At 47.2% G+C, this 14,776-nt stretch overlaps 1 protein-coding gene across 50 annotated transcripts in view; it reads left to right on the top strand.

Moving 5' to 3' along the window:
• CLASP1 (cytoplasmic linker associated protein 1) overlaps positions 1-11,395 on the top strand; it is a 289,654-nt gene extending 278,259 nt beyond the window's left edge. For 32 of the 50 annotated variants that reach the window (XM_054257722.2, XM_078328019.1, XM_054257721.2 and 29 more), the window contains 3 exons: positions 312-518; positions 2,144-2,260; positions 8,292-11,395. In XM_054257722.2, the coding sequence (XP_054113697.1) occupies positions 312-518; positions 2,144-2,260; positions 8,292-8,378 (411 nt within the window). In that variant the 3' untranslated portion in view covers positions 8,379-11,395. Of the gene's footprint in view, positions 1-272; positions 519-2,143; positions 2,261-8,291 lie in introns of all 50 variants that reach the window. The other 18 variants (XM_078328009.1, XM_078327990.1, XM_078327993.1 and 15 more) reach the window with 1 other exon arrangement.
• The last annotated feature ends 3,381 nt before the right edge of the window (positions 11,396-14,776 follow it).

The raw sequence follows: 14,776 nt of genomic DNA, 5'->3' as shown, positions 1-14,776 counted from the left end.
TCTGGGTGAGCCTGAGAAATTCCATTTCCAAATGAGCAGCTGAGTGGGGGCCATACGTGGAGTACCACTTTTCTAAGGTTTTTGCCAGAATCCCTCAGACCTGCCTTTCCAAGGCCCACACTCCCCTTTAAAATCACTCTGCAAACCCCTCTGTGTTTACTTTAACAATTGAGACAGATGAGCAATGGCTGCCATCTGACATTGAGTGAGGTCATTATTTTTTAGCCTCTGAAATCAGACAGAAGTGATGTTTGGTCTTTTGCCTCGTACAGCATGTGGAGCTCATTCTTTGGGGAAACCGGGTGTTTCAGGTGGTGAGAGTGGCTGAGGAGGCTGCGTCCACACTAGCCAGTTCCATCCACCCAGAGCAGTGCATCAAGGTGCTCTGCCCCATCATCCAGACGGCGGACTATCCCATCAACCTTGCTGCCATCAAGATGCAGACCAAAGTCGTCGAGAGGATCGCCAAGGAGTTGTTGCTGCAGCTCCTCGCCGACATCATCCCAGGCTTGCTGCAGGTAGGTCCTCATGTTGGTTTGCCTGTCCCCAGCCTGTGTGGTCCACATCACTCAAAGTAATGTAAGGGCTTTCTGCTCCCCCTTCACTGGCAGGGACGGGTAGGAAAAACCAGGCAGGATCCGTGAGGCCGTGTGGCAGGGACACTTCACAGCCTTCCAGCTCACCCCCTCTCCTGAATGCACTAAGAAGACTTACCTGGAAGCTCACAGAATGAACTTTCTGTTTACTGTAAACATATTTTGATCATTTTTTTTGTCCACTCCTTCAACAAACCCTTACTGCACACCTGCTGTAGCTCCAGCCCTGGGCGAGGTGGACCATGGGGTGTAAATCAAACAATGGTCCTTGGTCTCATGCAGCCCACAAATACTTACTGAAGGTCTTCTGAGCATGAGGCAGTGAGTAACACAGACAGCTGCCTTCCACTGTGTGGACTGCCTCAGAGGATTTTCAACCTACTGTGCAGCCATGAAGACAATTACAGATGTCGCCATGGGCTACATGACAGTAGCAAAGTGGTTTCCAGATTGGGGTGGGGGACAGAGAGGGTCTGTAGAAGAGGTGGTTTCAACTTGGCCCTTGGTGAGGGAGGGAGTTTCACTGGGGAAAGGTAGAGAGGAGTTAGCATTATATTTAATAAATGCTGCTGTTTGCTGGGTGCTTGGGTTGGGGATTAAACACAACTGTCGAGGACTAGATTATTCCAAACAAAGAGAAAGGCACAGAGGCTGAAGAGTCCTGGGCTGTTTGGAGAACAGCAGCAGGTAGCCCCAGCTGGGTGTGGGCCAGGATGAGGCTGACAGGTAGATGGAGGTCCAGTTGCAAATGGACATGGACAGCTGGGTGCAGTGGCTCACCCCTGTAATCCCAGTACTTTGGGAGGCTGAGGCAGGCAAATCAAGGTCAGGAGTTTGAGACCAGCCTGGCCAATACAGAGAAACCCCATCTCTACTAAAAATATAAAAAGTAGCCGGGCATGTTGGCACACACGTGTAATCCCAGCTACTCAGGAGGTTGAGGCAGGAGAATCACTTGAATCCAGGAGGCAGAAGTTGTGGTGAGCCGAGATCACACCATTGCACTCCAGCCTGGGCAGCAACAGTGAAACTCTGTCTTTAAAAAATGGGACATGGATATCAGGGAGTGGCACCAGATGTTCCCCAGCAATCAGTGGAGGGTAGAGGGGTTTTGCTCACAAGAGTGAGTGATGTTCTCATTTCTTTAAAGGCATTTTTACAAGGAAATTTGCTTTACCTTTGGGAGAAATGGTAACAAAGCAACTTAACTTACCGCTTCATTCCCTTTTCTCATTCTCTCTCCCCTACAATGTTTCTTGGGTGGCAGCTTGTTACAGGTGGTGCCTGTGCAGATGCAGAGACCAGCCTGGGACTCACCAGCCTCCTGCTTCTGCACCCCAGAAACCAAGTTTCTCTTGATGCAAAGTTGTGACCTCTTTGGGGTGAAAGCTCTCTAGATTCCGTTGCAGGGCTGAGGTCTATCCTGGTTGTCACTGACAAGACCAAGGTTGAACCCTGAGGGAGTTTGTGGAAACGTTGATGAGATGTTGACTGTGGAATGAATCTCTGATCTAGTTTCCTTTTTGTGTTTCCTTCTGGCTCTCTAGGGTTATGACAACACTGAAAGTAGTGTGCGTAAGGCCAGTGTGTTTTGCTTAGTGGCAATTTATTCCGTAATCGGAGAAGACCTGAAACCTCACCTCGCACAGCTCACAGGGAGCAAGGTATGTATAGTGTTACCTGGGCTGATAACACACACCTGGGCTCTGCCAGCTTGTCATAAATCCATTTGACTGAAGCTCTGGATTCCACACAGGTTTTACTCTTTGTGTTTTAGCTGGGCCTTATTTCTCCAAAAGCATTTTTTTTTTTTTGAGACAGAGTGAGACTCCAGGCGCCAGGCTGGAGTGCAGTAGCACAGTCTCGGCTCACTGCAACCTCCACCTCCACCTCCCTGGTTCAAGCAATTCTCCTGCTTCAGCCTCCCGAGTAGCTGGGACTACAGGCGCATGCCACCATGCCCAGCTAATTTTTATATTTTTAGTAGAGACGGGGTTTCATCATGTTGGCCAGGATGGTCTCGATCTCTTGACTTCGTGATCCGCCCACCTCGGCCTCCCAAAGTGCTGGGTACAGGCTTGAGCCACCATGCCCGGCCAGCATTTTTCTAAATATAAAAATGAACTGTACAGTGAAATCAGTTTAAGATAACACTGACATTATACAACATAGTCTGCCTTCACTCCTGTTTATGAAATGCTGATTTTGAGCTGCTAGTTTATTTCCAACTTATTTAGAAACCAGGTGATTTTTCATGGAAACAATTAAGAAATTTACCTGCTTGCTTCGCAGTTGCTGAATCAGAGCTGAGTCCCTCATGGACATTAGTAGTGGCAACAGCTGGGTCTCACCTCAAGCCTGCCACAGCCAGCGGGGCAACCCTGCGTACTTTGCATGTGTTGACTCATGTTTATGGCAACATCCCTGTGTAAGCATGGTCATCCCCCTTAACCTGCCCCAGGGCACATAGACCTGACTCCAGGAGGCAGACTTCTTACACTGCTACCTCTCATGTTCCTTTAAGGGTGTCTGGAATTAGGAAGAAAAGATGGACCAAAATGGATGTTATTGAAAATGAGAGTGGCTAGACTGTTTATTGGTTTTAATTAAAAAACAAACAAACAAACAAACTCAAATCTGACATGCTAGGCTGGTGAGAGCAGATTAAAAACCCTGCCTCATGCTGTGGCAGGAGAGGCACAGTGAAGACGAGAAGCCTTAACTCCCAGAGAGAGGCCAGCTGGGCCTGGGACCTCAGGGCTGCCTGTAGGGAAAGCACATCTCGTGAAGTTTGAAATCTCCGCCCCTCTTTTTGTATAAACCACTCGGTCAGATGAAGCCAGTGGAAAGCACGAAACCAGAAGCTTCTGCTCTTATGAGAGGAGGGGGCCATTTAATTTGAGATTGAGCTGTTGCTTTGACACAGCTGTTGAGTGTCATAGCTGGAGCCTTGCTTCTGCAGAGTTCTGGGGAAGCAAAGCTCTGGCTGGGGTGTTGAGAGCAGGGTTTCTCCACCTTGGCTCTGTTGACACTCCGGCCACCTTGTTGAGGTGGGCTGTCCTGTGTGTGGTAGGAAGCTGAAGTAGCATTTCTGACCACCACCGTCTATACCAACATGTGCCAGTAGCGCCCCCTGCCAGTGTGACCATCACTGCTTTCTCACACATGGCCAGATACCCTCTGTGGGGCAAAATCATCATCTCTAGTTGAGAACCGCTAGTCCAGAGGAGACACTTTCCTCTTTTTGTAAACAGGAATAAGCAGATAGGCTGGAAGAGGTGTATGAGGCAGGCGTGCAGTGCGTGGTTTGGGAGCAACCTGATTCTGTGCTCCAGTTCCTCCTCCTCTCCCTACTCCTGCATAGGCTGCTCATCAGATCCCCTCCCTAATTATCTGAAAAACACTGAGGAAAAGTCCCCCAGCCCTCCTCCCTCCCCCTACCTCCATCAGGGATCTGTAAGTGATTCATGCTGACCGGGAGGACCTAGGAGATACAATTCACAAAGGGAAATAGATTTATAAAATGGAGAATTCATCCAAAAATAACATGAGTCACACGTTGGTTTTGTCTGGCACTTTTTACTTTCCTAAGTAAGAGAGTTGTCCCATCATCTCATTTGACCCTTTGGATAAGGGACAGAAAATCCAGGTGTTTTCTCCTCCCCATTTGGCAGTTGACCTGCTGCTGCCACTCTTGGTGAAGCTTTGGGTCCAGAGCCCATGTTCCTAACCAGGAGCCAGCACCTTCCCTCCCCCAGTTCCAACCTCAGTTGGCTCAGGGGTTTGGAGAGACTGGCCTTCACATCTTTCTGCTTTGGTAGCCTAGTTCATCCAGCCAGAAAATTTTTTAAATTAATTATTTATTTTTTGAGATGGAGCCTCGCTTTGTCACCCAGGCTGGAGTGCAGTGGCATCATCTCGGCTTACTGCAACCTCTGTTTCGTAGGTTCAAGCGATTCTTCTGCCTCAGCCTCCCAAGTAGCTGGGATTATAGGTGTGTGCCACCACGCCTGGTTAAGTTTTTATATTTTTAGTAGAAATGGGTTTTTGCCCTGTTGGCTAGTCTGGTCTCGAACTCCTGACTTCAGGTGATCCTCCTGCCTCAACCTCCCAGAGTGCTGGGATTACAGGTGTGAGCCACCGTACCCAGCCTAAATTTTTTTTAATGTTATAACTCTGGTGTGTTCATAGAAACTTCGGAGACTCAGGTACACATCTTCTAATACAAAGTCCCTCCCTTCCTCAACCAGGTGGGTAGCTGGCAGAGCCTGGTGCTGTCTCAATTTCTTTGACTAGAAACAAAAAGAATCAAGCCATGGCTCCCTGTTTTCCAGTGTTACGGGCCTATCAGAACACACTCTCCCTTTGCTTAGATGAGGTTAGTAAATGATACCAGGGTCTGCAGAAAGAGGTCTGATGAGGGGAAGGAACCTGTATAGTGCATTCGGAGAGATGCCCCGTTGCTGTGGCAGCAACACTAGCTTTGGGCTCAGTTTGCCTTCTGGTCTCTGCTCCCCACTTACTAGTTTTATGACCTTGAACAAGCATTTCTTTCTTTTTCTCCTCTCCAATACAGTCTTTTTACTGTGGTATAATATAACAAAATTTACCATCCTAACTTTTATTTTTTTGAGACAAAGTCTCATTCTGTCACCCAGGTTGGAGTGCAGTGGTGCCATTTCACTGCAACCTCCGCCTCCCGAGTTGTCCTGCTTCAGCCTCCAGAGTAGCTGGGACTACAGGCACCCGCCATCACGCCCAGTTGATTTTTATATTTTTAGTAGAGACGAGGTTTCACCTTGTTGGCCAGGCTGGTCTCAAACTCTTGACCTCAAGTGATCCGCCCACCTCGGCCTTCTAAAATGCTAGGATTATAGGCATGAGCCACCACGTCCAGCCCATTTTAACTGTTTTTAAGCACATGGTTTATATTGTTATATAACCCTCACCACCATCCCTGTTCGAAACTTTTTTCATTTTACAAAACTGAACCTTTGCACCCATTAAACAATAATTTACTATTTCCTCCTTTCCCAACCCCTGGCATCCACCATTCTACTTTCTGTCTCCCTGAATTTGACTACCCTAGGTATCTCATATAAGTGGAATTACATCATATGTGTCCTTTGTGGCTGGCTTATTTCACTTACCATAATGTCCTCAGGGCTTATCCATGTTGCAGCGTTTGTCAGAATGTCCTGACTTTTCCAGACTGAATGATAGTCCATTGTGTGTAGATAGCATGCTTTGTTTATCTGCTCATCTGTTGAGAAACCTGGCTGGCTTCCGCCTCCTGGCTCTCGTGCATAATGCTTCTGTGAACACTGGTGTACCTGTTCCAAGTCTTTAATGTTGGAGAAACTTCCCTGCTGTTTTCCACAGAGACTGCACATTTTACATTCTGACCAGTAGTGCACGAGGGTTCTGATTTCTCCACATCCTCACCAGCGCTTGTTATGTTTTTATTTTATTTTTTTCCACTTTCCTAATTTATTCCTAGTTATTTCTTTTTTTAATTTTTTTTTTACAATCACACTGACAACTGCTATTTCTAATTATTTCTAAGAGTCATCCTAATGGGTATCTCATTTGTTGAAAATAAATACCTGATGGCAGTTTCTCATCTGTTAAAAAGATTATCCTTTCCCATTGAATGGTCTTAGTACACTTGCTGAAAATTATTTGACTGGGCCAGGAGTGGTGGCTCATGCCTGTAATTCCAGCACTTTGGGAGGGTCACTTGAAGCCAGGAGCTCCAAACCAGCCTGGGCAACAGCAATAAATATATATATATTTGTTTTTGTACACATCTGTACAAAAATAAATTAATTAAAAGTGTGTGTGTGTGTGTGTGTGTGTGTGTTGTCACCCAGGTTGGAGTGCAGTGGCACAATATGACTCACTGGCACCCTTGGCCTCCTGGACTCAAGCCATCCTCTCTTAGTGGCTGGGATTACAGGCACACATAATCACAACTAATGTTTTTATTTTTTGTCGAGATAGGGTCTCACTATGTTGCCAGTCTGGTCTTGAACTGGTTTCAAACGATTCTCCCACCTCAGCCCCTACAGTGCTGAGATTTTAGGTGTGACCATACCCAGCCAGTTTTCTCTATTTTTCTATTCTCTATTTTGTTTATCTCTAATCTTTATTGTTTTCTCCTGCTAGCTTTGGATTTGGTTCTTTTTTTCTAGTTCCTTAAGGTATAAAGTTTAAGTTGTTGATTAGAGAACTTTCTTTTTTAATGTAAGCATTTATAACTATAAATTTTCCTCTTCGGCACAGCCTTTGCTGCCTCCCGAGAGTTGTCTTTTCATTTTCATTTGTCTCAAAATGTTTTCTAAGGCCAGGTGTGGCGGCTCACAGTAGTAATCCCAGCACTTTGAGAAGCCGAGGCTGGAGGATTGCTTGAGCCCAGGAGTTCAAGAGCAGCCTAGGCAACATGGCAAAACCCCATCACACAAAAATACAAAAATTAGCTGGGCATGGTGGTGTGCACCTGTGGTCCCAACCAGTCAGGAAGCTAAGGTGGGAGGATCATCTGAGCCTGGGAGGTCAAGACTACAGCCTGGGAGCCAAGATTGTGCCACTGCACTCCAGCCTGGGCCAGAGTGAGACCCTGTCTCAAAAATAAAATTTTCTTTTTTAAATATGTTTTCTAGTTTACCTTAGGATCTCTCCTTTACCCACTGGTTGTTTAAGAATATGTTACTCAATTTTTACAAATTTATGAATTTTTTTAGTTTTCCTTCTATTATTGATTTCTTATTTCATTTCGTTGTGGTTGGGAAAGATGTTTTGTATGATACCTTTTAAAATCTATTGAAGCTTAATGTGTCCCTTGAAAAGAATGTATGTTCTGTTGACTTCGATACGCATCTGTTAGATCAAGTTGGTTTACTGCGTTAAGTCCTCTGTTTCCTTGCTTATCGTCTGTCTGGTTCTTCTATCCATTATTGAGGGTTTGGTATTAAAGTCTTATCTCCAGAAGCTTTTTTGATGTAAAGTCTGTTTTGGCTGATATTAGTATACCCAGTCTTGCTCTCTTTGGTTACTGTTTCATGGAATATCTTTTTATATCCTTTCATTTTCAGTTCATTTGTGTCTTTGGATCTAAAGTGAATTTCTTATAGACAGCATAATTGAATCACATGTTTATCCATTCTGCCCGTTTCTGTCTTTTGATTGAAGAGTTTTATCCATTTACAATTAAAGTACTGCCAGGCGCGTGTGGCACACGCCTGTAGTCCCAGCTACACAAGAGGCTAAAGGTGTGAAGGTTAGAGGATTTACCCTCTGAGCTTGGCCCAGCCATTTTACCCTTGTGAAGTGGGGCTCTCACCCTGCTTTTCCCTGGCTCTGATGGAGCCTTTGGCTGCAGTCGCCCTTGAGATGTGTGGCCCTGCTCCTCATATCCCTTTCTCAGGGGCTGCTGCGGCCCACCTGGTTGTGACACCTGGTGTTGTAATTGCCCACTGCTTTTCCCTCTCCTCCTTTCTCCCTCTGTGGCCCTAGCACCTGGCAGATGCATTGGATGAGCAGCAGGCACTCAGAACATGTTTTTATAATGAATTCCGCAACCAAGGGGACTAAGGGACTTGCTGTGTTCTTACTGTCACCTGTGATTCTTTTTCCTGTTTTCTACTTTCGGATAGCTTTTCTTCCTGCTAATTCATTTTCATCTTCTCTTTTCAGATGAAGCTACTAAACTTATATATAAAGAGGGCCCAGACCACCAACAGCAACAGCAGCTCCTCCTCCGATGTCTCCACGCACAGCTAATAGCAGCGCCTGTCTGTTGTGTAGACCTAGAAGCAATCGGTGGTGCCTCTCAGAGACCTCTCCCTACCCCTTCATCGGCTGCCCAGTCAGTACAAGGAGGCCCACAAATATTTATTACAATCAGTATTTTGGTCCCTTCCAGCCTTTCTGTAGAATCTTACTGGTATTAAATGTAAAGGAAGCAAGGCCTGTATTGCAGTCTTCATGCAAAACAAAAGGAATAAGAACAGAAAAGAGCCATACTGAAACATGTCTTGTGCAGCCTGCTGAGATGGTGAAACCGTGCGTGTGGGGTGCAGTTTCTAAAAACCAGAGCGCTCTGGCCACTGCTTGGTAGAAAGTAGCATTTTTTTTTTTTTTTTTTTTTTTTTTCAGTTAATAACAGGTTTGAGGGTGGGGTGGGGTGTTACTTTGTGTCCCTCCTCCTTAGCCTGTTTTCTTGTGAGTATGGTCTGTGTGGGGCCCCTTTCACAGCCGACACCATGAAAGGTGATACATCTTTAAGTTATGTTCTGAGACCTACTAAAAATGGGAATCAAGTCTTGGCAAGAACAGTCTAAAGATGGCCTTTTACCAAACGCTGGGAATTTTGCTTGTCTTATCCAGACTGGAGGCCAACTGCCCTGGCTCTTAGCATAGAATCAGAAGTGCACCCCTCAATCTCCTTCCAGCCCTCCCTAATCGACTCCACAGATGAGGTCCCTACCCCAGAGCTTCCATGCAAAGGAATTCTTCGAGTTTAAATCTGGACACTAAAATAAGATAAATGTATGGCATCATTGAGGGATGTCTGAGATGGTAGTTCCCGAAGCACGGAAGATCAAAGAGAAGTCTTTCATCTTTACTGCTGAGTTATCACGCGGGTTCTGCCGGGACCCCCATCCCTGGGCTACTTGGTGATTCTGATTTAGCTCTAACTTCTCTCCTCTCCTCGGCGCTCTCCCCAAGCTGCTCAGTTCTAACATAGTCTGGGAAATGGCGTCTTCGTTCTCCATTTAATGTAGGATTAAGAGCAAAGAAAAGCCTAGAGAGACTGGATATCACAATTAATTTTTTAAATTTTATAAACTGAAGTAGTTCCTTGAATGTCTGTTGATGAAATCGTCACTGTGTAAGGAGAAAGTAAGTATGAGGAGTACCAGATTGCAGGAAAACAGGATTAGAAACACACTTTAAAAAAACACACACATTTAGAGTCTCTCTTCCTTCCTCAAGGAACCTCTAGGCCCCCTCTAAAAACGCCTTTAGGGCCTAATCACTCCAACAAAAGTAACTAGAGGTTTGGAGTCTGGTTAAATAAATTTTGAGTAAAATTCTTAAGCCAAATGGAAATTCTTAATGCAATCATGAGGACTTCTGTTGTTTCTTACTGTTGTATTAGATTCTATAAATTGAACTGATTCTTCCATAAGGGAAATGCTTCTTTGAGATTAATTATAATAAGGTATTTGCTATTCCGGTGCAGAGCCCACTGCAGCCTAATAGCACTGAAAGCAGAGGCTGGGTGCCAGAGCACATGATTCTCACCGTCATTTCCGCAGACCCCTCTGCCCTGCCCTCTGGATTGGCTGTAGGAAGCTGGGAAAGACTGACGTTGTATTTGGAAACATGCACTGAAAATGAAGGCCCCATAATGCCCAGGAACAATAAAGCCCGGGTGCTGACGTGTGTTTGTGTGTGTGTGTTTGCACACGTGTGTGCACCTTACACGTGTGGTACCTCACTGCTGCTGTTTAGGGAACTTGAGGGGTACATTTCAAGGGATTGGGCATCACTGACTGGCTTTGGCTCAAATGTAGCAGGACCAGGTCTTTCGTTGCTAAATACCGTTTGTTTGTTAGTATGTCATCAATGGTATTTCTTTTTTACACTCTACAAGTGAGTTAGGGAGTCTTTTGTTGATCCCTCTGTTGTAGGAATGTGTGTCAGGCTAGGTTATCCATGAGTTCCTTTATGCCTAATGCAGTTAGAAGGACCCTTCTCCTTGAGCTCTTTGACTCCCAGAAGGCCCCCCAGGCCCCAGCGTACTTATAAAGGATCTCGAACATTGCTGGACATCCTCATAGTACTCACCAAGGGCTAGCCTCGAATGTCACTTGCCCAATCTTCAATCTCCCGACCTAGAGAGAGAAACAATCACGTCACAGGTCTCTTGGCCTCAATCTGAAAACTGCTGCTGCCGCGCCGAGGAGAGTCGCATGCCGCCACCACCTCACTCGGAGGGTGCCGAGGCCACCCACCTTCGCCCCCCAGACCCTGACAGCTGCAGCTGCCTTGCCTTGCCGCCACCTCCCTGCAGGGCCCCTGTTCCAATGAAAAACAACACAGAAGAGCAGAGCACCTAAGCCTGTCTCTGCCTCCCTGTCTACCTGACTGGCCAGGGCCCTGGTACCCCTGCTGCTTGACTGTGGGCCGGGCAGTCTGACTTCCTGCTTCCTTCAAGCTGCTGCCTCCCCTGCAGCCAGGGTCTGGGCAGGGTACAGCCGGTCCTTGGGGCACGCAGCTTCCTTCAAGTGCACTGTGTGTGCTTCCCGGACCTGTGGCAGATGCCACGGGGCTGCCTTTTCTATGCGCCTCACTAGCTGACCACTCTGCAGGTAATGCAACTGACTTCATTGTCTCATCAGTCCTTTTCTTTCCCTGCCGTCCTTTATTTATCAAGCATAATGTTACACTTTAAAGGTCAGCAAATAAGAACTTTGTAGAATCCCACCAGGACTTTGCTAACAATGTTTGGAAATTTTAAAATGCTCTGAAAAATATCAGCCACCGAAACCGTTTTGTTGGCACTGTGTTCACACGCATGGTCCCCATACCCCCAGACTGGGTGGGTTTTTTTGTTTTTTTGGGCTTTTTCATGTTACATCTATATCTGTATTTATATCTTATTTGTTTCACTTTCAAGTGTATCATGGCAAATGTACAGATTTTTTTGTTAATAATGTGCTAGGATTTGCTAAAAAAGAAAAAAAAAATCCCTTTTGAGTTTGCCCTAGAATAAATAAGACTTAATTCAGCGTTGTGCTTGGTGATGTCTGTATCTCCACCATGCCCTGTAGACAGCTGATTGCTCTCCCTGCCATCAGAACACAGCCATTTCAATAAAGGATCCAGGAGGAGTACATCAGGAGAGCTCTTTCCCGTCGTGACATCAAGAGGTCAACCTTTGTAATCCCTGCATTCTTGGAGGCCGAGGCGGGAGGTTCACTTGAGCTCAGGAGTTTAAGACCAGCCTGGGCAACATGCAAAACCCCGTCTCTACTAAAAATACAAAAATTAGCAGGGTATGGTGGCAAGTACCTGTAATAGCAGCTGCTCAGGAAGCTGAGGCAGGAGAATTGCTTGAGCCTGGGAGGCAGAGGCTACAATAAGCTGAGACTGTGCCACTGCACTCCAGCCTGGGTGACAGAGTGATACCCCATCTCAAAAAATATGTATTAATGTTAATTTTTAAAAAGAGGTCAACCTGGGGAAATGTACCTGATGGAGTCCCCTGGGAGTGGGTTGCTGTGCCGTTTGTGCAGTGACAAGGGGATGAGATGCATGGGCTGGAATCCCAGCCACACTTGTGGGGCCACGGGAGGAGGGGCCTCCCTCATCTGGGCTCCATTTCCTCAACTGGGCAGTGAGAACAGTAGCTCCCAGAAAAGGTGGAAGCAGGAGAAATCTCGGCCTCCAGAGCAGGCGGGCTCCACAGCCACTTCTTTGAAGCCCTTTTTTCCTTCAGTTCTTAAAATTGAGGCAAAGTATACATAACACAACATAAAACACAAGATTTACCATCTTAACCATCTGTAAGTATGCTGTTCTATGGTGATAAATATACTCAGATCATTGTGTGATCATCACCGTCACGGTGTTCTCTAGGGCTCTTCACTAGTGAAACAAACCCTGTCCCCATCAGGCATAAGTCCATTCCTCCCGCCACCAGGCCCCTGGCAGCCACCATTCTACTTCCTGTCTCTGAATTTGACTAGGCACCTCGCATATGTGGCTCATACAGTATTTGGCTTTCTGTGTCGGGCTTATTTTTGCTTAAATGTCCTTGAGGTTCATCCATGTCATAATATGTATCACAATTTATTTTGCAAATTTTTCTTAAAACACATGTTCACCTGCATTTAAAAATTTTTTTATTTCCTTCCTAAGGCTAAATAATATTCTGTTGTATGGATAGGCCATATTTTGAAGCTTTACTTTTTACTAAAAAGTTGTTTTCCATTGTGTTCCATGATACATCCCGAGTGCCACTATCCAGTGACTGTGGCCCACCCCCTTGGACCCCTGCCTGAGATGCCGGAGGGCGCTCTGGATCTCAGATACTTGAATTGGAATCCCAGCTCCGACCTGGCCCCCTTGAGCAGGTCACTTCCTGCCTCAGTCTTTTCGTTTATGAATTAAGAACTGCCAGGCTGTATTCAAAACTTTAGAAAAAAATAAAAAATAACTGCCTGGCAGAGGTGCCATGAGAGTTAATGGAGATGGTGTAAGTGAAGCAGCTGGGCCGAAAGAAATGCTCTGTTGGTCACCTGCCCTGCCTCCTACTGTGGACTGGGAAATGCACAGGAGGGTGACGTCATCCCCCTTTCCTCCCCACGTGCACACCTGTGCCTTGAGTCAGAGCCCATAATTCATTAGCAAAAGTGGAAAACCCCTGGGGCATGGGACCCGTTCAGGCACAGCAGCCTGTTGCGCTTTCTTGCCACTTTTCAGAGGGTCACAGGCCACTGGTGAAGGGTGGGGTACAGAGGCTCTCAGCATTTCTGGCTGATGAACTTAACACTTTGCAAGAATTCTGGTCTGAGGCATCTTGCTGATTTTCACACCAGTCCTGAGATAACAACTGACAGATGCACTGTGGTGTTCAGTTTCCAAATGAAACAGGCACAGGAGGAGTCCCAGCTAAACAGTGAGTGATAGAGCTGGACCCAGGCCCCGCTCTGCTCGGTCCAGCTGCACTCCCGTCCCCCCATCAGGCCTCACACCTTTCCATCTCTCCTGGAGTTGCCAGGACTCTCCTCAGAGTGCTGCACATCAGAACCCCTGGGGGCTTGTGAAGCCTATCACAGCTGGCCTGCGTTGCTGACCCAGTAGGGCCGCAGGAGCCTGAAAATGTGCATCTCTACGGAGCAATGCTGCCACTGCAAGGCTGGGGACCCCAGTTGGGGAACCACTGGAGAGCATATTGCTTAAAATGTAACAGGTGGTTTGACCCCAAGGTTGGGGACGATCCCGCAGGGTGTGGCTGAAAACAGGGCGTGGCATCAGGAATGGCAGGCCATCCCTGCCATTACAGGTAACTATGATGACTGGCTGGTAGGTCCGGGAGGATGAGGACTTTTGAAAGTGAAATTGGATGCTGTTAGCAGAGGAGACTATGGGGGCCTAGGCCGCCTGGGCCAGAGCTCCCTCTTTACGGCACAGCTCTTCCCCCGCAGGCTCAGCCCACCTCCTCCAGTATTTATTAACTCACACTTCAGCAGCTCCAAGCAGGAACGGACAAAGGTCATGTATTCTCCTCCCAGCTTTTTGTTTAAATGACATTAAAATGCCTCTTGCCATGCCCTCCTCAGCTTTGGAGGCCGGCCTCCAGGCGGACTTGGCGGGCCCTGGAGCTCCTGGAGACGCAGTGTTCCTGGGTCATTTCCCAGCAGCTCTGGGATGCCCTGCCTCCCCCTGTGCCCTGCCAAGTGCCTGGGAGCAGTCTGGGTGGGCCGGGCAGCGTGGCCTGCTACAGCGGTGCTTCAGGCTCTGCACCGAGGTGGCCTCTGCGACCCCATCGTGAGGACCTGGAAGGCTCCGGAGGTATGTCCAGGGCCAGCAACCAGGCCATGCCTCTCCTCTGGTCTCCTGCTTTCCTGTCTGCGTCCTGCCATTCCCCTGGACACTTGCTCATTCTTCAGTGGGGACAAGAGCTGGGACCTTTGTGTGCTTACTACTCCAAGCTGGCCAGGTGCAGTGGCTCATGCCTGTAATCCCAGCACTTTGGGAGGCTGAGGCAGGAAGATCGAAGGAACCTAGGAATTCAAGACCAGTGTGGGTAACAGAAGGAGACCCCATCTCAACAAAAAGTTTTTAAAATTAGCTGGGTGTAGTGGCAGATAAGTCCCAGCTGCTCAGGAGGTGGAGGTGGGAGGATCGCTGGAGCCCCGGAGATCGAGGCTGCTGTGAACCTTGAAGGCACCTCCGCACTCCAGCCTGGGTGACAGCCGGCGACCCTGTTTCAAAATAACAAAACAGAAACCACCCACCAAACTGTTTGGATGCTTCGATAAGCTTTCTGATTTAATCCTCACAACAACCCCGTGAGGCAGTTCCTATGATAATTCCCATTTTGCACATGGAAAACAGCGGCACAGAGACTCTGAGTAACTTGCCTGGGGTCACAGGTCTCTCAT

This window comes from Callithrix jacchus, chromosome 6 (assembly GCF_049354715.1).
Source record: "Callithrix jacchus isolate 240 chromosome 6, calJac240_pri, whole genome shotgun sequence".
NCBI lineage: Eukaryota > Metazoa > Chordata > Mammalia > Primates > Cebidae > Callithrix > Callithrix jacchus.
The sequence above is the reverse complement of the archived record's forward strand: the minus strand, read 5'-3'. Positions and strand labels throughout refer to the sequence as shown.